The sequence below is a fragment of the Protobothrops mucrosquamatus genome, unplaced genomic scaffold (genome assembly GCF_001527695.2).
Source record: "Protobothrops mucrosquamatus isolate PMUCROS unplaced genomic scaffold, P.Mucros_1.0 scaffold1345, whole genome shotgun sequence".
NCBI lineage: Eukaryota > Metazoa > Chordata > Lepidosauria > Squamata > Viperidae > Protobothrops > Protobothrops mucrosquamatus.
This window is the reverse complement of record NW_015387541.1, coordinates 17,189-42,929: the sequence shown is the minus strand read 5'-3', so window position 1 is coordinate 42,929 and position 25,741 is coordinate 17,189. Positions and strand designations below refer to the sequence as shown.

Here is a 25,741-nt window from a genome sequence, read left to right as displayed (position 1 = left end):
AAAGAAAGGAATGCCAACTGCTGCATGACAACCAGTTTGGTTCTAACTTGAGGAATATTTCACTCAACTCAATAGTTTTTATAACATCTTTGGGTATGTTGTTTTCTGTAGAAGTCTCATAAACTGAAAGGGTAAAAGCCACATCTCTTTGCCCAACAGCTATTCATCTTCCATTTTACACTCCTGGACTTCACGCCAAGGGATTGCTGAAGCAAATACTCCTGGGGCTCTGCCTGATGCACATGAATGCTTTAAATTGCTAGAAATTGATATTTAATAAAGCTGCTGCCTTCTTAGTCTTCCTGCAGCTTTTAGTTTTCTCTGGAGACATAAGATATACTTGCAAAATTAACATACCATTTCCAATGCATCTTCAGCTTTTCCATGTAATGTTTTGGTTTAGGGTAGTGCAGCACTTTTCTTGATGTACTTTGAAAATGTTGGTATTGCATTATTAACAAAAGTCTTTTGTTCGCTTGTTTGTGTATTTTAAAAAAGAAAATCCAGAAAGCAAATGAAGATCTAACTTTTCTGCTTTTAATGAAAGATAGCACTTTATTGGTAAAACTTCTTCATTTCAGAATTACAAAACAACCTTCTATAACTTGTTATAGAAGAATATTCTGTACGTCCAATATGCCAAGGGAATGTCTTGTTTTGTTTTTTTTTGTGTGTGTGTGTGTGTGTGTGTGTACATATAGTATATTCAATTGCATCATATTCATTTAATTTCCTCAATAGAATCTTCATCAGTGTTACAGTACACTCATTTTATCATTGGGATTACATGAGCTAAAGTAGTAGTGAGTAATTGGGGATTTAGTAAGAAGAAATGCAGTTTTATAAGCAGCCTTGTTGGCACTTGATTACCATGACAGAGGAATCCAGGAGTCTTTAGGAAACACTGCTGACAGCAGAGCAGACCTTTGCCTCAGGCAAAACAGAACAAGTTCCTACAATTCCCAAATCAATGTGATTTATAGCCTAAGGCTTTGTCTCATTATTACTACCTAGTCAAGGTCTTTAGAACATTATATATTAGTTGTGCAGTGGGGTTTTTGATTCCCTCCCCAACAGTTGATGGTGCAGTAGTCAAGGGAGTTATTGCCCGGGGAAGTAATGAAACAAATATCTCTTAAGTGAGGACATTTGTACACAGAATTTTAATAGATAGGAAATAGATTAACACCAAATGTTTGGTCAAATTGAAATTCAGAAGAAATCCAGGCAGAAGGATGATAGACAAACATTTTGACCAGCAATGTTTAGAGAGACTGTTTTATGTGTAATCTTATAATGCACAAAGTTTGCAATGCATAAATAAAGTATTTTGTAATGCACAAATAAAGTTTGTGGCTTCTTATTTAGGTGCCAACTGAGCACTTGTACTATCTATCTTTAAATAGGCTGTGTTGTATGTAGTAAGATTAATTTATATTTTCAGAGATATTTCATGAAATATCTCTGTTGATAAACCTATCAAAATATACCCAAGCTTCAGAGTATAGTCATACAAAACCCCAACTGAATAAGATCTAAAGTAATTATATAGAGTATTATGAAATCTGTCCATCTCAAGGAATCATTATGGGGTAATGATTAAAGTGCTGGACTAGATATGGGGAAACCAACATTCTAGTTCTCCTTTAGCCACAGAAGTCAGCTATCAAGTTGAAAAATATCTTTCTGTCAGTCTGTCCTGGACAACATGGTAGCTTATTGAGAACAAGGTTAAATAAAGAGAACTTCTATGGTGGACTGACTGGGTTGAGAGGTCAAATTTCCTGAAAATGATATAAACCTTTCTGATCAACCTATAAAGAATTTGCATTGATCTCTTCAGCATTAAGCATACCTTGCTTATGTTTATGGTTTTCATGTTTTTGCTTTATAAAAACTCTACCTTGGTATAATATTGTGTCAATACAAGATAATACACCTCCCATAATGTAATAACATGGCATCAGTGTTTAAAAATTTTAAATTTGATGTTCATCAATGATTGTTTTGTTGGTGGTTTCTTATTCAAATTCCTGAGGCCACAAAGCCCTTTAGCAAGTTTGGAGGGCCATTCTACCAAAAAGCAAGGATTGAGATGTATTACAAGCTGAAAGGAAGGATAAATAATAAAAACCTGGATGAGTCATCTTGCAAACAAAACAAAATGGGCAATGGGAGGAGTTACTTTAAACTACTTTCATCTACTTTCAATTGTGATTAATATGAATTTATTTCTTGCATATCAGTAGCATATGACCTTGAACAGGCAATCAATATCTGCTGAAAAAGAGATTGGTAGAATCATATCTATATGATTGGTTCTTATTGAAAATCATGTTGGCAAGTGCTAATTAAGGCCACTGATAATGTTTACTTCTCAACAATAGTTAATATTTGCATTCCTCCAAAACTAGTTTTGTAAAATACTCCATTACACACAAGCCACTGCATTTTCTGCACTATTATTATTACTATCTTATACACACTTTCCTAAAATAATATGATTTTCATTGGCAATAAGTAAAATTAAATGAAGTGGTATAGAAATGGAAAAATGGAAAAAAATAAATAACAAAGCAACTGTTAGCCTCACTATGATGAATACAGAACATTATGGATTTCATTAAAATGCCATTACATACATACACTACACACACACACACACACACACACACACACACACACACAGACACAGAGTATACTTCTTCAACATTGAAGGCAATTCTGTTATTCTATTTTCAAAGCTCTGCAACCCACTGACATTAATTAGAAAGCTATATATTAGAGGAACAGTTTTAATGAGCTGCGTTTTTTAAATGACTTTATTGGTGAACAGTATTGTTCAGTTTAATAGCATATAAAATGAAATGCATAGAAATTGCTTTGGTAAGATTAAACATTGAGGAGTTGTTCAGTCTCCTGTATTGTACTTTTCTCAGTCCTTCAGGCTTGAATATTTTGCTTTACACACAATTTGCTGTGCCAGCTCTTCATAGGATCTGTTCAAGGTATATTAATTTTTCCAAAGCTTTTGTCAACTTCCAGTTCATCTTGTCAACTTCCTTATAATAGCACAGCAAATAACTCATATTGTTTTGTGGTAGTGTATCAATGCATATAGAATAGGATATTTAAACATGAAAACTTAATCAGATTTTCATATTTTTAGGGATCAGCCTCTGCAATCTATACCCTGACATAAACAACTTAATATAATTAATGTTTAATTTAACTGTGAAATCAAACCATTTATGATATTAAATGTGCAACATGCAATTCAATTCATTTTTCTATTTTGTTTTACTTAAGACTGAGGATATTTGAGGGAAATCTAAATAAGGCTCCCAATAAATGGAAGGGGAAAATTTAATCCTTTCTTGGCCCATCTTTCTCTTTTGCCACTCTAACCTTCAGTACCAAAACATGAATGACAAAAACAATCCCATTAGAATGAATGTATTCATAGATGCATAGACAGACAGACACAGAGACAAAGAGTGAGAGAACACCTAATTGATGTATGAGTGTGTAACAATTTCACCCACCACAGGAAAATGGCACACAGAACATTTAGCTTCTTCCATCTATTAATTTCCATCTGTTCTTGATTAGATTAGTCCTTTATGATTGCCATTAAATAGACAAAAATGGCAAAATACAAATTTTAATAATCATATGAATTAATTAATAATTAATTGAAGGGATAGCTCAATTGCCAATGGGCTATCCTGTCACAATAAACAGCACCACAAATCATGCAACTCATAGTTAAGACAGAACCACCTACTTATTTGCCAAATACACACTCTCCCAAGAAGGCATCAATCAGCTACAAAATGAAACCTTCCCATAGGGTCATTCCATCAAAACAGGTGCAAAGTAGTCAAGATAGATCATAGGTAGTCGTCAACCTATGGCCAGTCACTTAGCAACAGTTCAAAGTTACAACTCAAGGGGTAGGAGAAGCCTTGGTAGGCCTAGAACAGGCCATGTGTAAGCTGGGCAGGTGCTGTATTTGAGGGCCTGGGCCAGTGCTAAGTCTCCCCAGCCCTCCCCCACTTGAGATACTCCACCTTCATGACTTGTGACCACAATGGGCAGGCCTCCATTACAATGGTAAGTTGAGAAGAAGCTGTATTTAACTACTGCTTCCTAACACATCACTTATATTCTCTATCCTATCAACATAACCCTTCTCCAATTCTCCTGTACTGATATTACTGAGTAGGATAATGGAATTTCAGAGAACACCAACAATTCCACATGCTAACCCTAAGCTACCATTGAAAATACACTATGTATGTAATATAATGGAATGGAATGCATATATTACAAATTACTAGCAAATGGCACAACTTTGGCTGGGTATCTGTACCTTCATTTATTTATTAAACCTATATACCATCCATCTCACTCTGCAAAGTGAATCAACAATAAAATTCATTTATTATTTGTTCTTATGTTAAGGTTTTGATGATGTGTACAAGTGACCAGCCAGCTGTATCTTCTATTCTCCATTTTTACTTTTTCATATATGAAAGAATCAGTAATTTTTCACTTGCATCTTATTATTTATACAAGCACAAATTAAAAATATTACAACTAAAATTTAAGGCAAACAAGGGGAAGAAAGAAAATGAATGCTAACAAAAATTGATAAATGTAAAGCCTTTTCAGTGAGAATCCATCAGTGTATATGATAAATCATATATTCAAAACTGTATTGATTGATCCATTAGGGCAAGGGGGGGAATTCTCAGCCTCCAAATCTAGTGTACTCTTATCTTGATGGTTGTTTTAGGTACACACATACTGAGGTCAACTATTGAAACTACATGTTGCTATTTCTAATGCTGAGTTCATTCCTGTATGGAAAACAGTTTCTTTCGAGCATGGCTGTTTTCTTGAAGATGTTTCATTATTCAAACTAGATAACATCATCAGTGGTAGTAAGGAATGGGGTTTGGTTTCAGTTACTTACTAACATTGATGGTGTTACCTATTTTATCTGCAAGAAAACAACCAGGTTCAGAGAGAACCAAGGACCTTTCATTTCAACCCTGAGCTACAAATATTTTCCTTTATTGGGACAGTTTCTTCCATTTGGAAGAATTTTGTAGCAGATACTTTTTAAAGATGATACCAAAAGAGCATGGACAATTTGAATAAGAAAGTGGAAGACTTAGACTATTTCTCACTAGTGATTGATAGATAGATATCAACTGGGAAACAAACTCTGCAGCAGGCAGGAGATCAAACAAATTCCTAACCAACCTAGCCAATAACTTTGTCATCCAAAAGGTGGAGAAGGGAACTAGACACAAAGCTATACTGGACTTAATTCTTACTAATAGAAAAGAAGTGATAGACGGAGTTTAAGTTGCCGAAACCTTGGGTGAAAGTGACCACGTCATAATAGAATTTAATATAATGCAAACACTAGCAATTCTAAACAATCCAACCAGTGTCTCAAACTTCAAAAGGGCTGATTTTAACAAACTCAGAAGGATCCTAGGAAAGATTCTATGGATGAAAATCCTAAGGGGGAAAACAACCCAAGAAACATGGGAAACTTTGAAAAATGCAATCATAAAAACCCAAACCAGCACAATACTGAAAAAGAAAAACAAGAATTTCAAGAAGAAACCAGCATGGCTGCACAAAGATCTGTCTGACAAACTGAAAGACAAAAAGGACAAATACAAAAAACGGAAAGAGGGGCACATAACTAAGGCCGATTATCAGAAGACAGCCAGAACATGCAACGATGAAGTCAGGAAAGTGAAGGCTCAGAATGAACAATGATTTGCAACAGAAATCAAGGATAATTTTAAAAAAAAGATTCTTCCAACATATTAACAACAAGAAAAATTTAAGGAAACTGTAGGTCCACTAAAGAGAGAGGGGATGGCAAGGAAATAACAGACAACAGGGAGAAAGCAGAGCTGCTTAACTCATTCTTTGCATCAGTCTTCACACAAAAAGAAACTACAGCCCAACATACCAAAAAAAACCACTGCAAAACACAAACTAGAAACCAAAATTAAAATAAGCAGGAAAATGGTAAGAGAACACCTATCTGACCTTGACAAATATAAATCACCGGGACCTGACAGACTACATCCCAGAGTTCTGAAGAAGCTGGCAGATGTTACCTCAGAACCACTGAACCATATCTTTCAAAAATCCTGGAGCACCGGGGAAATATCTGAGGATTGGAAAAAGGCTGATGTGGTTCCCATCTTCAAGAAAGGAAAAAAAATGGACCCAGGAAACTACAGACCAATCAGTTTAACATCAATACCTGAGAAGATCCTAGAAAAGATAATAAAAAACAGATCTGCAAACAACTAGAAGCAAACAAAGTCATAACTAGTAGCCAGCATGGGTTTGTTAAAAACAGATCATACCAAACCAATCTTATTTCATTCTTTGATAAAGTGACTAAACTAGTAGACCAGAGAAATGCTGTGGACATAATATACTTAGATTTCAGTAAGGCATTTGATAAAGTAGACTACAACCTAGTCCTGGGTAAACTAGAAAAAGGTGGAATAGACATCACCACCAGATGGATTTGTAGCTATTTGGCAAACCGTACTCAATGAGTAGTCCTCATTGGCGCTACATCCACATGGAGAGAAGTAAGCAGTGGGGTACCACAAGGTTCCATCTTAGGCCCAGTACTCTTCAATATCTTCATCAATGACTTAGATGAGGGAATTGAAGGAGAACTCGTCAAAATTGCAGATGACACTAAATTGGCAGGAGTAGCCAACACCTCAGAAGACAAACTCAGGATCCAAAAAGATCTTGACAAACTTGAACAATGGGCTCTATCCAACAAAATGAGTTTTAATGTGGAGAAAAGCAAAGTTTTACATTTAGGCAGGAAAAATCAAAAGTACAAGTACAGATTAGGCAAGACCTGGCTTAAAAACAGCTTGACTATATGCCAGCAGTGTGCAGCAGCAGCAGCAAAAAAAAAAAAAACACTAATATAATCCTGGGCTGTATAAACAGAGACATAGATCATGTGAAATATTAGTACAGCTAAAACCCTAGTAAGACCATACCTGGAATACTGCAGCCAATTTTGATCACCATATCACAAAAAAGATGTTTAGAGTTTGGAAAAAATTCAGAGAAGAACAACTAAGATGATCAAAGGCCTGGAGACTAAAACATATGAAGAACGGCTGCAGGACTTGGGTCTGGCTAGTCTAAAGAAAAGAAGAAATAGGGAAGACATGATAGTAGTGTTCCAGTATTTGAGGGGCTACTACAAAGAAGAGAGGGTCATGTTATTCTCCAAAGCACCAGAGGGCAGGACAAGAAACAATGGCTGGAAACTGATCAAAGAAAGAAGCAACCTGGAATTAGGGAAAAACTTCCTGACGGTGAGGACAGTTAACCGGTGGAACAGCTTGCCTCCAGAAATCGTGGGTGCTCCATCATTGGAGATTTTTAAGAAGAGTCTAGACAGTCACTTGCCTGAGATGGTATAGGTTCTTCTGCTTCAGCAGGGGGTTGGACTAGAAGATCTCCAAGGTCCTGTCCTGTCCTATTCTATTCTATTCTATTCTATTCTATTCTATTCTATTCTATTCTATTCTATTCTATTCTATTCTATTCTATTCTTACAGCATATATCCAATTCTGTGTTAAAATAACATTAATGAGGACAGATGTTTCATTGCTTCAGCTATGGATGGACAACACTTGAAAGCACTAAGATGTCACTACAGGAGAAATGGTCTTAGTTACGGAAGTGAAAGTAGCTAGGAATATTGAAAGAAAGTTATTGTGTAATGCTGGAAATAATTGATTTTAAGGAAAACTAATGATAGTTAAATGTATAACTTTAAAAACTACTATTTGGTTTAGGTTTTTCTAATAACAACACATACACATACAGACATAAGTATATACAGTCACACACACACAGACACACACAAAAAAAATATGACGAGCAAGATGAAAGAGCAGGATAGAAGAATGTGAGTGACGGAACATAGTCAGGAACTACTTTTGAAAGAGCTGAAATTCCAAGACTGAATTGGAGTCTATTTATTCATATAGATAAATTTATCTAATTTACATAGCTGCCCATTTCACAAGCACATGACTATGATCACACTTGGAATACTGAATCCAGTTTTGGTCACCATATTATAAAAAAAGATGTTGAGGCTCTGGAAAGACTGCAGAAAACAACAACAAAGGTGTTGTGATTAGGGGGCTGCAGGTTAAAACACATATAAAGAATGGTTGCAGGAATTGGGTATGTCTAGCCTAGTGAAAAGAAGGACTAGAGGTGACATGATAGCAGTGTTCCCATATTGGAGGGGCTGCCACAAAAAAGAGGGAATCAACCTGTTTTCCAAAGCACCAGAAGGCAAGAGAAGAAACAATGGATGGAAACTAATCAAGGAGAGAAGCAAGCTAGAACTAAGGACAAATTTCCAAACAGTGAGAACAATTAACCAGTGGAACAGCTTGCCTTCAAAAATTGTGCTTTATTACTGGAGGCTTTTAAGAAGAGACTGGACAGCTACTTGTCTAGAATAGTATAGGGTCTTCTGTTTGAACAGGGGGGTTGACTAGAAGACCTCCATGGTCCCTTCCAAATCTGTTATTCTGTTACTCTGGGTAGCATACAACAAGGCTAAAACAATAAATATCTAAAATCATCACCAATAACATAAATTAAAGCATTAAAAAGTAGGAAAACAGCTAAAACATAATTTATTCATCCTAGAGTACTAAAGGAACAGTCTGATGGCCATCTTCTGACTTCCTCTGTTCAGTAAAATGAAGCATTAAACATTGAACCTCAACTTTTTATTTTTCCATAATAGTACAAACTAGCCATTTCTATAACAACAAATGAATCTAACCAGTAAAACCCAAAATCCCACCCATTTTTCTTTCAGTCATCAAGTTTTTGACATCTTGCTAAGCGCTGGTGGTACTCGAGTATTGTCATGTCCTAAAAAGGGTACAATTTGTGAAGAGGTTGAAAAGCCCTCCTGTATGCCACTGCCAATGCCTAGGCTCCCATTGTCCTTTCCCAAACATTTCTGTCAAATCAGTATCATTTCTGCTTGTTGCACATATGTAGTAACAACAGGCAGATATTAGAGGTTCTTGTTTCTACTTGACTGGATCAGTTTATACAGAGCCACAACAGTCTTCTGACGGGGATGCTTGAATCTGGAATAATGCGGTTGAACTCAAGAGCCTCAATGATTCCTTTCAGTTCTATGTGTCTATTATGCTATACAGTTCAGAGGTTTTACTATGAAGTTTAGGAATATAGACAAAAGAAAGCTGCTTGTTTGAATGGTGTCTTGGTTATTGTACAAATCAAGTTAAAAAGAACACAATCTTTGGAAGAGACTGTTTTGAGAGAAACATTATGTTCTTAATGCCAAATGTTTCATTGTTTTCATTTTTGGATTTTATTGGAAATTAAATTAAAGAATAAACCTATAAATGTACCAATACCTGTCCCTATTTCCTGACTAAAACCTGGCATATGTCTTTGTTTCAGGCTTTGGGCTTCTTCCTTCTTAGGCAAATATTCAGGGCCATCACAACCATTCCAAAATGCTAAAAGACTGGAAATAGAACAGGTCACCCACTTGCTCACAAGATAATGCAAGATGGGAATCACACATTCTACTGTCGGTGAACTAGGTAGATACCTCTGATACTGCCTATCTCTAAGCCTTTTCTCAACCTGGATCAGTGTCCTAAATAAAAGATAAGGATAATGGAAAGCTGCTGAGGAGGTACCACAGCATGGTATATCTAATTTCATGGCTTAAAGAATAACACTGCAGTGTTCAAATCTTCTTAGTATCATTGCCAGAAAAGCAGAAAAGGGAAAGAAAGAATATTTGAGTTAGTATTACTATCATTTCCACTGATCTCATTCCAGTGTCTACCAGCTATATAACAAAGTCATTAGTTCTCTTATGACGTTGCATAATATATCCTAAAATCACTGTAATGCTATCAAGAGTTAAACAAAAATTCAGTGTGAAGCAACTGAAGTGGAATTCAGTTTCATTAAATTATAGTCATTGTGAAAAGTGAGCTCTCCATACCCTAAAAGAATATATACACTTTATTGGCTTGGTGTAGATTTGTATTCTGCATGCTCTGGTAAATATTCTGTATGCAACAACATCAGATCTGGACTATGAAAGTTGGACACATTAATTTGTTATGGTGGCTTAGGGATTATGTTAATTTTGCTGCTACATATGTCAGTCTGAATTTCTCTTGTTCTAATTAATCGGAAGCAGTACTAGTGATGAGTCTGCTTATAGGTACAGAAGCCTTGTTCTTACAAATCATATTATGTGATAAACTACTATCTACCTGAAAAGGTTGTGTACTTCTCTTCACTATTTTTATTCAAGTAGTGGCTGGAGAGTTATCTGACATGGATTCTTGTCCTTGGATTTCTGCACTGAACAGCTGGCTGGACTCAGTGGCCTTAATTATCCCTTCCAACATTATACATCTCATTCTCTAACCAGTCTGCGTTTCCTATCCAAAGAGATATACTGACTACTGAAACTTTATGCCTTGCAAAACTGCCAAAGTACTGCCAAGGTAATAACAAATTACAGCATTGTCTTCCAATTCCAAGTCCCACTGCACCCTGACTAACTATCTTAGCAAAAGAAGGAAGTAATTTGGTTATTGCTTTGCTATGTGTTCACTTGCTACAATAAACCCCATATAGCGTGTAATCCCATTTCAAGGGAATGTGTCTCTGACATAGTGAACTCTTCAATTTTCATTATAAAAATACATTATTTCAAATACTGTAGCTATTAAAACTATAATCTTAATAGTGCTGTCATTTTTTTTTCTTCAAGCATAATTAATTACATTAAGTGCTGAATGCCTGAAGTGAATTGTCATTTTCCTTTAAATGCAATGATTTGTTCAAATCTGGAAGAAAAATGAGGGAAGAACAGAGGAAACAGTATCATGATTATAAGCATCTGATTTTAAAACAGAATTATTTTATTCACAATTTAAAATAGCATTGTTTATACTCTCCAACATTTGTGTTCAAAGCATCCCTTAGGAAGATTATAAACCTTTAAGAATTCATTCTTCTGCATAAAGAAGAAAAGTCACTAATGCATAAGAAAGAGATTCCACTTAGAATCATAGAATCATCAGACTGGAGGACTTCTTGTCCAACCCCCTGCCCAAGGCAGGTTGAGTCCTTATACCATCCCAGACAAATGGTTGTCTAATTTTTCTTGAAAACCTCCAGCAATGGAGCACACACAACTCTGAGAGGCAAGCTGTTCCACTGATTAATAATTCTCACTGTCAGGAAATTCCTCCTTATTTCCAAGTTGGAAAGCTTCTACCCATTGCTTCTTATCCTGCCTGACAAGCTTCTACCCATTGCTTCTTATCCTGCCCTCAAGTACTATGGAGAATAAATTGATCCTCTCTTCCCTGTGACAGCCCTTCAAATATTGGAAAACTGCTATCAGCTCTTTTCTAAGGGGACAAGAGCTAGTATATTTTTAGAAATATTTCTGAATCAGTTTAACTTCCAGAATTCTCTGCAAGACATAGCACTTTATCTAAGCCTTCCCTGCTTGCCACCCAATAGACTACATCCAACATAAATGCTTTTGCTGACAAAAAAAGGAGATATCTTTCATCCCTACCTAACACCTCCAGTAGCACTCTGAACTGGTGCTGCTCTAGAAGTGCTCCCTTGGCATTCCCCAAGCTGCTCTCATCCATTTGGTAAATGCTGTTACAGACAACTGAGTTTATCTTTCTGCCATAGGTAAATATCTAAAGAAAAAAGTCAAGTCTCATTTTTTTTCCCCAGTTCAATTTTATGAACATGACCATTAGTTTTCTTGGCAAGAATACGGAAGTATCTTTTCAAAAACTCTAAAAGTCAAAAAGCCTGTATAGGTAGTCCTCAACTTATAACAGTTCATTTAGTGACCATTTAAAGTTACAACGACATTGAAAAAAGTGATGTGTGACCATTTTTACACTTATGACTATTGCAACATCACCACGGTCACATGATCAAAATTCAAACTCTTGGTAACTGACTCATATTTATGACAGTTGCAGTGTCCTGGGGTCATGTGATCACATTTTGTGACCTTCTGACAAGCAGTCAATGGAGAAGCCAGATTCTCTTAACAACATTGACACTAACTTAACAACTGCAGTGATTCATTTAACAACTGTGGCAAGAAAGGTTGTAAAATGGGGCAAAATTTACTTAACAAATATCTCATTTAACAACAGAAATGTTGGGCTCAATTGTGGTCATAAGTCGAGAACAACCTGTATTGTAATTTCTTCTGGTAATTTTTATAACACCAGATCATCCAAATTTCTAGTGTAAATATTTCAATTACATTAAAGTACTTAGTTCATAGCGTTTTTGTTTTAATGGGACATCTTTTATAGAATTATAACTTGCTATTTAAGGACTGTTATCCTAGTGGCAATTGTACTGCCTGACTTTATTTTCAAGTTAGATATACTTCATTCCTCATCTTGTAATCTAAAATACTTTGGTCTGCAGTGTAAAAACCACAATGGAGAATGTCTGCTTACAGATTGCTAGTTGCAGCAAACAGCGGAAGCTTTTCAGTGACATGCAGAAAGATCCACGGAGACTCAGCTGAAAGCATTCAACTCAATTTCTTCCTTTGACCCAAACCACTTTGGAAAATCATGTTTCCAGATGTGAAAGGCTCAGCACATTAACCTTGCTGCAAACCCCCAACCTTCTACCATCTGCTTTTATAGCAGAGGCATTTCAATGGAACTACGGTAGTCATTTGAGAGACTAAAATTTGACACAATACACAAGATCATATTCCATTTTCAAAGGTGTATCAACTGAACCTTTAAAGAAAACCGCAGGTAGGAAATAAGGTTGAATTTTACTATTCATATTTAATCTCTTCTTGCCAGAACATAGGAATTAAACCATGAGTAACATGCAAGAGATTCTAGTCTTCATTTTGGCTTCCTGATTAAAATCACTAATTACAATTAATTGTAGCAATCAAACTAATATGGAGGTTTTTGATTTCCACAAGGCTACATTCCACAGAGAAAAACAAAGGGAGATGACATAAATCCAGATGAATACTATTTTATTATCATAATGCTAAATCATAGCATTTTAAGAACTTGGACTCCAGATTTCCGAACTCTGAAAGAATGCATCCCAACTGATATAAAGGATATATAATGTCTATCCTCCATTCTCCAGAATTCCTACTACAATGAAAAAAAAACAAACCCCTGCCATATCTGATCAATGGGACTGAATCATATCTAGAAATTCAGGCAAAGTGAAGACTATATCCAGCCAGACCACATTTGTAATGGACTTTATTATGTATGCAGTAATTACACTTCAACCTCAAATTTGTGAAGACATACCAGTTTGAGACAATATTTGCTCTTAAAATTTGTGACATTAATTTTACCTCAGCTCTGCTGTAGATATGTTTGCATTGACATACCACTATAAATCATTTTCATTTCATAACTAGGATTTCTTTATATATCTACTACTATGCCATCAATTACAAGCAAAAGGAAAAAGCATGAATTTTATTTGGTACAAGCATCAAGGTATTTGAGTTAAGGAGTTGTAAGACACCAGTAATTCAAATCCCTATTCTACAATATTCCTCGCAGGTGAAACCAATGCAGAACTTGTTCACCTAAACACTCCAATCCTTTTTGCCAAGTGAGAACATACCATAATAATTAACAGTCCAAAAAGTAACGATAAAATCCATCATAGGAATAGGAGTATAGCTTGAGGCATCCATTCTGTCTTACCTCATAGAGGGTAATTATTCCATTGGTTTCATTTGGTGGCTTCCACTGAACATAGATCTTCTCTTCAAAGGGTCCTCCCTGAATAGATTCAAGGGGAACAGTTCCAGGAACTAAAAATACAATAAAAATGTTATAAATCCTAATATTTCATTTTTTTCTATAACCTAACATCACATTATATTACAATCAATATTCACTCAGATTTCTGACAAAAATTGTACAATTATTTCCAAACCATGTACAAATTTGTGTGCTATAATAATACGAGTGAATTGTAAATAACAGATACTCCTCCCTTAACAACAATAATTGAGACCTGAATTTCCATTGGTGACACAATCATAAAGTACAATGTCATGTGACTGTATCACTTGGTGACAGAAATTCTAGCACTGCCAGTTGCCTCTGTTAAATGAACACCATGGGTCCTTAAGCATGCGTGTAATATGGTCACTATTTGTAACCTTCTGTCAGTTCTTCAATTGGCTGCTTGTAGGAAAGCATGAAAGAAGATTGCAAATGGAAATTATGTAACCACAGGGACACTGAAACTGAAATAAGAGTGAGGATTGGTCATAATTACCATTCATTCAGCACCATTGCAAGTTTGAATGGTTACTGAATGAGTGGTCATTAAACAAGGACCATCTGTGTGCAATAGTGACATGTTAAAATAACAGTACTTGGTTTTGCTAGGGTTCCATTAACTAGGTCATTGGTCCCCAACCTTTCCAGCTTTGCGAACCAGTGGTGGTGGCAGGGGAGGAGAGGGGATGGTTCCATGCATGCAGCAGGCAAGAACGCTCAAGCACACAGCTCCATTTGTGCTTGCAGTAGGCACACACGCCTGCCTCTTGCACAAATGGAGTTTTATACAGTCACATGCACACCCATCACTTATATGAGTAGAGCCACATGCATGCTCATGCACCGCTTGCACACCTTGGGGGTTGGGGACCCCTGAACTAGATTACTCATTTTAATAAAGAGATAGCTCTTCTCTGAGGGAGAAGGACAGTTTAGAAATATGAAATATAAATAAATATGTTTAATTAACATATAGATCAGTAATGGCGAACCTTTTAGAGACCGAGTGCCCAAACTGCAACCCAAAACCCACTTATGTATCATTGGGTGCCGGGTGGGCGTGGCCGATTGAGTGGGTGTGGCCCATTGGGTGGCCGTGGCTGCAGTGGTAACGGCAGACTGGGTGGGACTAAAAAGTTCAATCAATCAATTCCAACTTTGCGAGATCTTTTTTTTTTCCCGCGAGAAGTTGAAATTGATTGATTGATTGAACCTTCTTTTTTTTTTGCACATGGCGGTGGAGGCCTAAAACAAAAAGGTTTTATAAAACACAGCTGAAGACCTAGGACTGGGGCAATGGCGCGCGTGCCCACAGAAAGGGCTCTGCATGCCATCTGTGGCACGCATGCCATAGGTTCGCCACCACGGATATAGATCTTTAATTCCTTTCCTTCTCTTGAATCCTTACCCTCCTGGAAGAATGACCTATTAAATAAATAACCAGTAAATAACACTAAGGAATAACTACTTCCATTCAGATGCCTGGTTAGCACATTGTCTATTAATTTGAAATTACTGCATTTTTTAAACTTTGACATGCCTTTGAACATAAATTAATTAATTCTTAAGCACACTTTAAGCAAACTCACCTGAAACATTTTGACACGTATTTAGAGAAGACAACTAAAATTTTCCAACATATATAGTTACTGATTTTGTTAAGATGTAATCAGAACTAATCCTCCCAAAAGCAAAATGGGAAGCTTCATTATGTTCAGTATTAGCTATAATTTTAGCCTGCAACAATTTTTAGAGGTTTATTTTTCCAATATTAAACTGTAGTCTATTTTTGGAATGGTGAAACATATGGGTTGAATTTCTATCTACCAGTAAAATCTTACTTTAAGCCTTTTTTAATTCCCTTTCCTCCCTAAACAATTTAAATAGTGAGAACTTTATTTCTTACCATCCTCTTCTGTCTGCACCACCAATTCTTCACTCTCCATCTTGCCCTCTGGATTTGAAAGAGCCAACCGCAATCGAATGGTCATGAAGGGGCGTAATCCTCGCAACGTGTAATGTGATGATGTCTGAATTAGTTCCTCTGCTTCATATTTCTGCTGGTTGAATATGTACTGGTAATGAACTGTCAAGTTATAGCTGTGGCAACGAGTTACAGCATAACCAAAAGGTTCCCATTGCAAAGTCAACTGACGTGATCGGATATCTACAACCTCTACATTCTGAGGACCATGGACTGGATCTGTGGAGGAAAATGTGTAATGCTTTAGTTGATGATAAATGAAAGCATCTGATGGATTTGAATGTGAACACTGGACAGAGAAACATGCCAGCTTCAGTTGGTATATCTATCTGGAACGAATGTCTTAGATGAGTGCAACCAGGGCTTTTTTTTTTTATCATAGAACGCCCAGAATGGAGTTCCGGCACCTTTTTTGGATGGAACCTTGTAGGGTAGGCAAGGTGGGTTGTATGATATGTGTGAGTTCCAGCACCTTTTTTTTTTTTTTTACAAAAAAAGCACTGAGTGCAACTGATACACTTAACACCTCAAAGCTATAACATTGCAAAGTGCTTTACATAGGGCTGCTTTGAAGATTGCTAAGAAACCATTTAATATAGAATGTGAGAGTCCATTTGATCATATTTAAGAGCTATTGTATCCTTATAACAACACATTAGCAAGCACTGCATTGTCTGCTGATAGATTTCTGAGAACAATTCAAAATGCTGGTTTTAAAGCTTTTTATGCTTTGGATCTTAAATATTTTCTACTTCAAACAGAACTTTATTATGTTTTCATTGTGCAAAAGGATAATTAAGGTACCTCCATCTTAGAGGCTCAGGAAGACAAAGGGATTTTTCTTCACTATAGCATCTGTTCTTATGAATAGCCTCCCAAAACCCCAAGTCTGGTTGGTGGCCATTTTGATGAGTTTTTGAAAAATCAGGAAAAATATGTTCTGTATTTGATATTTAATTTGTTCCCATTAGATTGGGTGTCAATGGAGATTACTAAATGTATTATTTATGCTTATGATTGTTTTGTAAGAACTACTTTGGTTTACAAATTCATACATTTATTTATATGATTTACATAGCCACTCATCCCACACAATAGATACTGGCTTACAAGATTAAAACAACACATTTCTTATATGTAAAGTACTAGTAGTCATGTCTGGAGTATAACATGTTTTTTTTTCCTTAAAAAAAAGCCTGATTGCATTGGTTTCATGCAATTGTTGTGTAAAATTCAACCCAATAATTTCATGTCTTCATCTACAGTATATGTCCCTTCCCTGAGGGAATCAAGGGAAAGGTATCACCACAACACACTAAGAGTAATCTGAAAATTATTGAGCTACATCTCACATGTGAAAACACAACCAGCAGCCACAGTTCTTCTCACATGCAAAGCTGTTTATGGAATGAACTTCTGCATTAGCAAAATAAATTCATTAATTGGTGAACTTCGGTTTGATGCTGTTTGTTGCGATTTCTCATCCCACCCACCCATCTATCCATCCCAATCCAATTTTAATATTACCAAAAAGAAGCCTGTCCTACATTAATAATCTTTTGCCATCTCTGCATCCTTTACTAAAAGAACCATGCTTTTTTATTCACCCCACTTCTCTTTTAAAAGAAATACAGCTTTGCTTAAACCAGATATTCAAAGTAAAAATTATTCTAGTCAAATACTCATTATTCATTATTCCCATTCATGCCTAGAGCTTCAAATGTCTAATGACACAGTTTTTTAAAAAACAAAAAACTTATGTCTCTTTTTCAGCCACCCCTCCATGCCATCTACCAGATTGTTTCCCCAGATCATGCTAATTATTGAACATCAGCACTATCACTAACCTATAAAGTCCATCCACAAAAACCTGTGACACCAGTTCATATTTTCTGACATGCATTTTACCTCTTTCATTCATAATTAAACCAACACTTTTATTTCCATACAAGTATTTGTCAACTACTTTACATTCCAAAAGATTGCATCTCCTTCATTCTAACCTATTACATCCTTCCCTTTTCTCATTTCATGCAGTAGAGCTTCATATCTTTCATTTCATCCTTTCATTCATGTCTTTACCATTTGCATTCCATATATCTCTGCTGCAAAGTGTGCAGTAAACTGTTAAACCCATAGATATTTACCATTGCTGCCATCACAGCACTAGTCAATCAAAGTGTTCATAAGCTTTTTAGCGAGACAGAAAAAATTGCCTAGGTTAATAACCTTAATTCCACCAGTACAATAAAGGCAATTCAAGTCAGTTTTGGCACAGCTTGCCTGGTATACCAGAAGTGAAAACATAACCCATTTTTACTCCAAGCATTTCAAATTCAGCAACCATTTTAAAAGCCAACATACTTTTGCTGGCACCTCACCAAGTAGGAGGTAGATGCAGTATACTGACATACATTCAGGAAACAAAACAAAAACTATCCTGCTTAATTTGCTTATAAATAAGGAATAGATCCTTTAAACAACTGCTACACTGTATAGAATTGATGCCTTCTCTTTTAATTAAACCTATTTAATTATTTTAAATGTGTTATTTTTTTTAACAAAAACGATTCAATAGTCTAAACATTTAAAATAACTATTTCTCACATGGAGGGAAAGCAGCTTGTGTTGGTGGGACCATTTAAAGAAATACAAAGGTTATTCTTTATTTCAAGATATACAGCAAGGACTTTAAAGTTTCATTCTGATTAGATTTGTACCTGCATTCATCTACGGTTTGTCAGACCATGGTTTGCTGAATAAACTACAATTGTTTTGTTACACAGAGTATGTCCATAACACAAGTTTACATTCTGTAACACTAGCTTTACAAAATTCCTTATGCCCAAATTACACAAAGTGCAATATCATGGTAGTAACAAATTACCAGATATGAGTTAGTAATCAGAATATAAAATATGCATTAATAATTGATTTTGCATTCTGTGCTAACCAGAAATGTTGACTATTTCAGGTTTTCTTGCTATATGTGCTATAGGTAATCTTAAACTTTAGGGTCACGTCAGATAGAAGAAAAAATAGCAGTGCATTAACAAGGTAGAGTTGTTTAACATCTTTTCTAAGTTTGTTATCCAATTGTTAGATGGCCTTCAACCAGAGTAGCACATGTTTTGTAAATCTGTCATCTGCAATGAATCATCCTTGATCAATGAAAATGGCTTATCCATGCACACAAGCTTTAAGAATTAAAAATCTTGATTTGTTTGAAATAAGGTTCAACATTTTCAGTTTCATTCTGAGTATCTGTTCAAATGTAACTAAATAATATTAAATCCACATGCTTCAGTTAAACTAGTACAGTTTTATCATGCAGAGATGGATAGTTTTCCAACCCCATAATTCTCATAATACTGAAGAAAGCACAAATGCATATGTATATAAAGCAATTAATCAAAGAGGGATTCTTAGCATGAAGTTTTTAGAAATAAAAAATGGTAAGTGCAAAAATCAATCTTTTCCCCCAGCTGACATTATCAGTTGCTTCCTGCCTTACCTTTTTTTCTGATTTTTTTTTCTTTACAGAGTAAGAAAAATGATTATTTTTGCAAGTAACGGGAAATTAAAAGTATATTTTTCCTGTATAAGAATAACGTCTTAAAGAACATGTACAGAAAACCTGTCATCCCTCAGTGTGAGAGCCCAGGGTACAGTTTAAATAGTCTGTGTCACTTACTTCCGGAACAAGATTCAACCACGATGCCTAGGTTATTTGGATAGGAAATGCATGGTAACATGGCATTTATAATGTATAATCATCTGAAACCAATATAATCAATATGAATAGGTCCACTAGAAACTGTGCTAATGATCTTTTTCTTCCAGATCCTTGTAGATGGAGACCTGACTAATGAAAACAAAACTGGACTCTTTAAAGATGTACAGAACCTATTGAAGTTTCTTCTACCATTCCTTGAGCATTCAGGGTCAGAGACTGAAAACAAAAGGAAACTCTTTGGACCCTCAGTAGTCAAGAATTCAAAGTAACATTCAAAATAAAATGTCTCACCAAGGAACTCTTCTGGAAGTGGCAGTTTGAGCATTGTTCTCGCATCATCAGTCTCAATAAGCCTTCCAACCTCAGCTGTGAGTATATAAGCAACTCCTTATTGATGGAGTTTCTGTCTCTGTTCTTTCCCCCTGACAAAGGGTTTCCAGCTTGAGGAACCCATCTCCTTTCTCTGCTTGGACCAGGCAGTTTAGAAAGGTGGGGAGGGGGGTTGTTTATACAGGCCTGATAAGAGTTATCCAGCAGGTTCTTTCTCTGCAGGCTTCTTTTTGTTGTCCTTTGCATTTGCCATCTCCCTCAACAGTCTTCTCCAACCTCATACTGCTTCTTCATCAGAGCAGCCTTTATGCACAGCAGGCACAAAGTCTGTAAACATATTTATTCTGTTGCTGTGTGTGAGGGAGTGAAGCTGGGCTTGCTCTCTGCTCTTTTCAAAAGTAGCTGCAGTCATGCAGACAAGCTCCCCCCTCCCTCCTTCAGGCATTCACCCATTGTGTCAGAACTCTACTAACAGGCATCCAAGCTGGTGCTGTGGCTGCCTGTGATAATTGAGCCACATCCTCATGTTTCCAAAGATGTGCTGGTCCAAAGGCAGCCTCATTCCACCCTGTCTTTTGAACTTACAAAAACAAATACTAAGAGTGGGGAAGGGGAGGGTGTAGCAGCAAAGGTGATAAGCAAAGAGCACACAGATTGGCAAGCAGAAGCGACATCTGAAGATTGGCAAGCAAGAGAACTTTCATTCAACTGCCAGGATCACAAACTACAGTGAGCAGCATATCCTGGTGGGAATCTTGTCTAAAGCTTGGAGCTTTGCCTGGAGCTCGGCATCAACCAGAAGAAGAGTAACCACATTCCAAATAGTATAAGAACTTTGGAAAAAGGCAATTTACGCTACTTTATAAACTTTGAGACTTTTGTTCAAACTGAGCATTAAGACACTGAGTATAAAGTACTGAGTATTAAAGACGTATTAATGTAACAATGTCATCTTGCAAAGTCCTAGCAGGGCAGAATTGAACCAGTATAATAGCCTGTTGTTGGAGAAGGAGTGTGGTACAATAAAATATTATGTATATATTTGCTATGCTGAGTTGTCTCTCCTTACAGAGCCAAGAACCTTCACATTGTGATTTTCTCACAAGGAAGCCCTTGTTTTCCTTTCATCACAGATACAACAATATATTTATTGTATAAATAGTATAGAGGTTAAAACTTCCAACTCCCTTATCTCACACTTGATTCTTGGTGACTATATGGATATATATAATTTTGGGGCAATAATGTAGAGATTTGCCACTGACTTCTTATGAATTTTTTTTTAACTTATTTATATTTATATTTCACATTTCTGAACTGCTCATCTTCCTCAGAGAGGGACTGTTGGCCATGTACGATAAAGCATCAAAATATAAAACAGTATATTAAAATTAAAACATTAAGAGTTAAAATTTTGGAATTAAAAAGGAGGCAAGAATAATTAAACTGTTTAATTGGTGGATAAAGTCAAAGAGGGGGCTCTCATGGCACCAACAAACCTCATGACTCCGTGCTCCTTTGGGCTCCCCATGAAAGGCCATAGAATCATGTTTTAACCTCTACTTCCTCATGTAATCTGACAATTTTCTGGTGGTCTTCTTTTTCAAATACTAAGTAGATCCAATCCTACTTAACTTCCATGTTCAACTAAGATCTGATAGATGTTATGTGCAGTTGGAATTACCTATTACTTAGTCTGATATTTGGCTTATAACTTTAATCATAGGTTTCTGAATCTCTTACTAAGAATCTGTAATAAAGTTAAAAATATATAACAATATCCATAATAAAATTTCCCAACACTGAGGAAGAGGGAAATAACAAAGACAACTTAATATAAATTAACCAAACTATAACTAAATCAAGATGGGATCAAGACCCAAATCCTTCTGGAAGAGAATTTGACCATTTTTGCCCAGTTTCTGGAAGATGAGTGGGAACCAAACATATATACACTGAAAAGTCATTTCAAAGCCCTCTCATTTTCCTAAAAATTTGACACTGCTAAAAGTTTTTCCTGGGGATATTAAACTGACCAGCAAATGTCAATAAAAGAATGTGGTCCTTAATTAAAATAATTAATTGAACCTTAATTAAAAATTAATGATTTGATATAAGAATATAGATTCTATATATGAATTGACTTCCCCACATGATGCAGGGTCTTTTAATCAATTTTATAAGACATTTAGCAACGACTATTTTTGTTTAACTCAATCTTATTGTGGTGAAATGGGAATGTAGAGGCGGAAAAAACTTCTTGAGGTTTCATGATTATGAATAGAGTGAATTAGTTAATACAATACTCGTACTTGTTAATATAATAATATTGCAAATTCCAAACCTAAGATTGACTGCACTAATGTTGTGTGTGCAGATGCAAGCCTACCATCTTAAACTATAAAAACATACCAAACCCACTGAGGCCATGGAACAGTTTAGTTTAGCAATCTGAGTTCATATAACTAGCAAAATATCTATATGTTTCAACCTAACAAGGCAGATAAATATCATTTCTTCTTTTAACATTGATCCAAGAAATGAAGGACTGAGAAATAAGTTTATTAAAAGCTGTTTTCTTTCTTTCATAATGATTATGTAACTGACTGCTGTGAAACTGAATTTAATTGTGTGTGCCTCTGTGCCCTCAATTGGGTCACAAAAAATGGACTTTGGGGGACTCAGACCAATCTGTCCATCTTTTAGCCAGTGATATTTCATTAGTGACAGGAACAGTTTCTTGCAATTAGGCCCTTGCAACAAGTAGTTAACCTAAAGGGTTATGCCTGATTGTTTCAATTTAGCTTTCACGCTCAGATAAAGCCTTCCATTTCAAATTCAACAGTTTGACAGAAGTTGTCTCTTCCCTCCCTCTCTGCTTTCCTGACAGTGGGAGGTAGATAACTTTTACTAACAAGAATCTAAATCAGAATTCTCAACTCACATAGCTTCCTATAAGCCAGCAATCACAGAAGTATAAAGAAAATCACAATTCAAAAAAGGAATGGCAGAAAAAAACAGAATAATACAAAATGAGATGCTCTCACTTTAGGAGACTGACACAGCATGTTTCTGGGGAAAAGTAAAGTTCTAGATACAAAAAGAAACTGTGGTCTTCTAATGCAACTCTATGTATGTATATGAAGAAATCTCCAAGGATTATAAATCTAAGGAATTTAATGCAGTTGGTTCTGTGATTTCTGTTCATAATGAATTTCTCAGCTTTATCTTTATGGCAGGAAGACACAGTCTTTGACCCTCAAATATTGTTGGACTGCAGTTTCTACCCTTCACCCTCAGCCACCCCACACTCCTGACCTTACTGATAAGCAGCTGGGTGTATTTGCCATCTTCTGCTACTCTTTTTTGGACCCATAGTTTCTCTGCTACTCTTTTTTGGACCCATAGTTTCTTGCAAACATATCCTATACACAGGGCTAAAAAAAGAGCTGTTTTAACTGTATCTGAGTCAATTTTAACTCTATCTCCATTATGTGATTCTTTCCTGTGTTTAAAGCTTCTGGAAATTTTAATTGGGGAATGTAAAAAGCCAGCCTATACTTCCAGTTACTGCTGAGAAAATCAACTCCTTTTCATACTTTTCTCCTCAGAGCAATATACATAGCTGATAAGGTATAGCATAACTAAAGTGTATAGTCAAATGGAAGAAGTACCTTAGGTTATTTCCAAATAGGTAGCACACTTCTAACATAATTTTTTTAGGTGAAGAAATGGTTTGAAAAGTAGAAGAAAAATAACACAAAGTAAGATCTAGCCAGCCTAAATTAAGGAAAAAAATTTCTAACTCTCATACCAGATAATGTGGATCTCCTAGACTTATAGGTGAAAACTAAGCCAATTAGAAATTGTTACATGTTATCTTGCTGTCAGAAAAATGAAATATTGATCACTTAAATAAGTCTCACTTTTGGAATGACAATATACAAGAATTTTGTACTCAGAATGCTTTGGGATTCAAGCAGTTATGGAATATTATCACTATGATTAGCTAAGGAAGGGAGGTGAAGACTGAAGGCCATTCTACCTGGACTAGACAAATTAACCTCTTATCATCCTTTTTATAATTCAGGGCAAATAGTAGAATTGTTAATGTAATCAATTACATCATTGTTTCCATATAAAATGCGCAAGTAGGTCAGGGTTATTTTGCATCATAGACAGGATAAACATTTTGGATGTCAATGAATTATTTATACATGATGTCAAATGCTCAAATGACAGCTGAAACAAACAAAGACCCTGAAATTTAAATATCACAGTGTTGGTATCACACTGCATAAAATAATGCTGGGCTAATTTGCATGCTAACACTCAGCATGGTTTTGTAGCAGCACATTATCTGTAGGATTAACAGACTTTTCTTCCATAATGTAGTTTCTAATTGTGCCTCCTAACTGCCTTATAATTAATCTTTAAATAAATGGAGACAATTTTAAATTAAAAATGCTGGTTTTCTCACTTGTGACTACAATGCCATTCTTCATAGATATCTGATATTTTGATTTTTGAATAATAACTTCAAACACTTAACCATTTACTTAATTATAACATATTATTTAGGTATATAATCCCTTGGTATGACAGCTTCCTAAATTCTCCAACAAAAAGATGGTGATTGTAATCTATCACATTTTTTTGAAGCTAACTGAAAAATCTAAGGAAGGAGAGGCATGACACTTGACATTTACTTTTCTAACATCTCTCCATGATGATCAATTCTTTCCACAGTTTTAGAGTGAACAGCATACTTTAGAGCCTCATGCAGATCTTAAAATCTTGGCCTGAAACCCTTCCAAAATTTGCAACAAATTGCACTTTTTAATGATAGACAAAGGGAAATTATATAAAGCAAAACATAACTGATTGTAAAGGTTCTCAAAATTGGTGAAAGAATTGAACAGAGAAGTGATTACGACCATAACTCTATTATTTCAAAGTAACACTATAAACATATTTGAATGGTTTATGATTAAAAGGAATCGATGTGAGCTAAAAGGAACAAAAATTATTTTAAAAAATGGTCATTCAGAAACTGAACTTTTGAACAGAAAACAGTCCTGGTGAACACTTTCACTATTCTTACCAGTTTATTACATGTTTTTCTGTCCTTTTTGAATTTAATGAGTGGGACAAAATTGACCAGAAATTCTTTTTGAACACAGTATGCTTTGAACACAGTATAATTTTGATTTTTTCATAAGACATTTATTTCCATGTAGCAGTATAATAACACAAAATATATACAGAACTATCTTTTATTACTATAATTATGTGGATTTTGAGTTAACACATAATTCAGGCAGGCAGGAAACTTTTCCACTGTGAACTATAGTTACTCAAAACTTACATTTCCTCAGACCCCTTTTTACAAACATTTCAGTTCTAATATTTTTTTTGTATTCACCTGAAAGTATTTCACACAGCCAGTGTCTGGAATGCTATCTTCCCTATAATATATAGTTTCTACATTTGAGATCAGAACCTTATTTTTCTCAGCAGTTGTACTTGACTAGAAATGTTGGTCATTTCCTTTTATTATTGTATTGTGTTGTGTTGTGTTGTATTATATTATTATAAAATTTATATGCCACCCATCTCACCTAGAGGTGACTAAATAATAATAATAATAATAATAATAATAATAATAATAATAATAATAATAATAATAATAATAATAATAATAATAATAATAATAA

At 35.4% G+C, this 25,741-nt stretch overlaps 1 protein-coding gene across 1 annotated transcript in view; it reads right to left on the bottom strand.

Moving 5' to 3' along the window:
* LOC107292458 (receptor-type tyrosine-protein phosphatase T-like) overlaps positions 1-23,449 on the bottom strand; it is a gene marked incomplete at its 5' end in the record, with an annotated part of 181,919 nt that extends 158,470 nt beyond the window's left edge. Inside the window, 4 exon segments of the mRNA XM_015821547.1 lie at positions 13,888-13,997; positions 15,881-16,177; positions 21,768-21,774; positions 23,343-23,449. Coding sequence (XP_015677033.1) covers positions 13,888-13,997; positions 15,881-16,177; positions 21,768-21,774; positions 23,343-23,449 — 521 coding nt within the window.
* Positions 23,450-25,741: the final 2,292 nt, after the last annotated feature.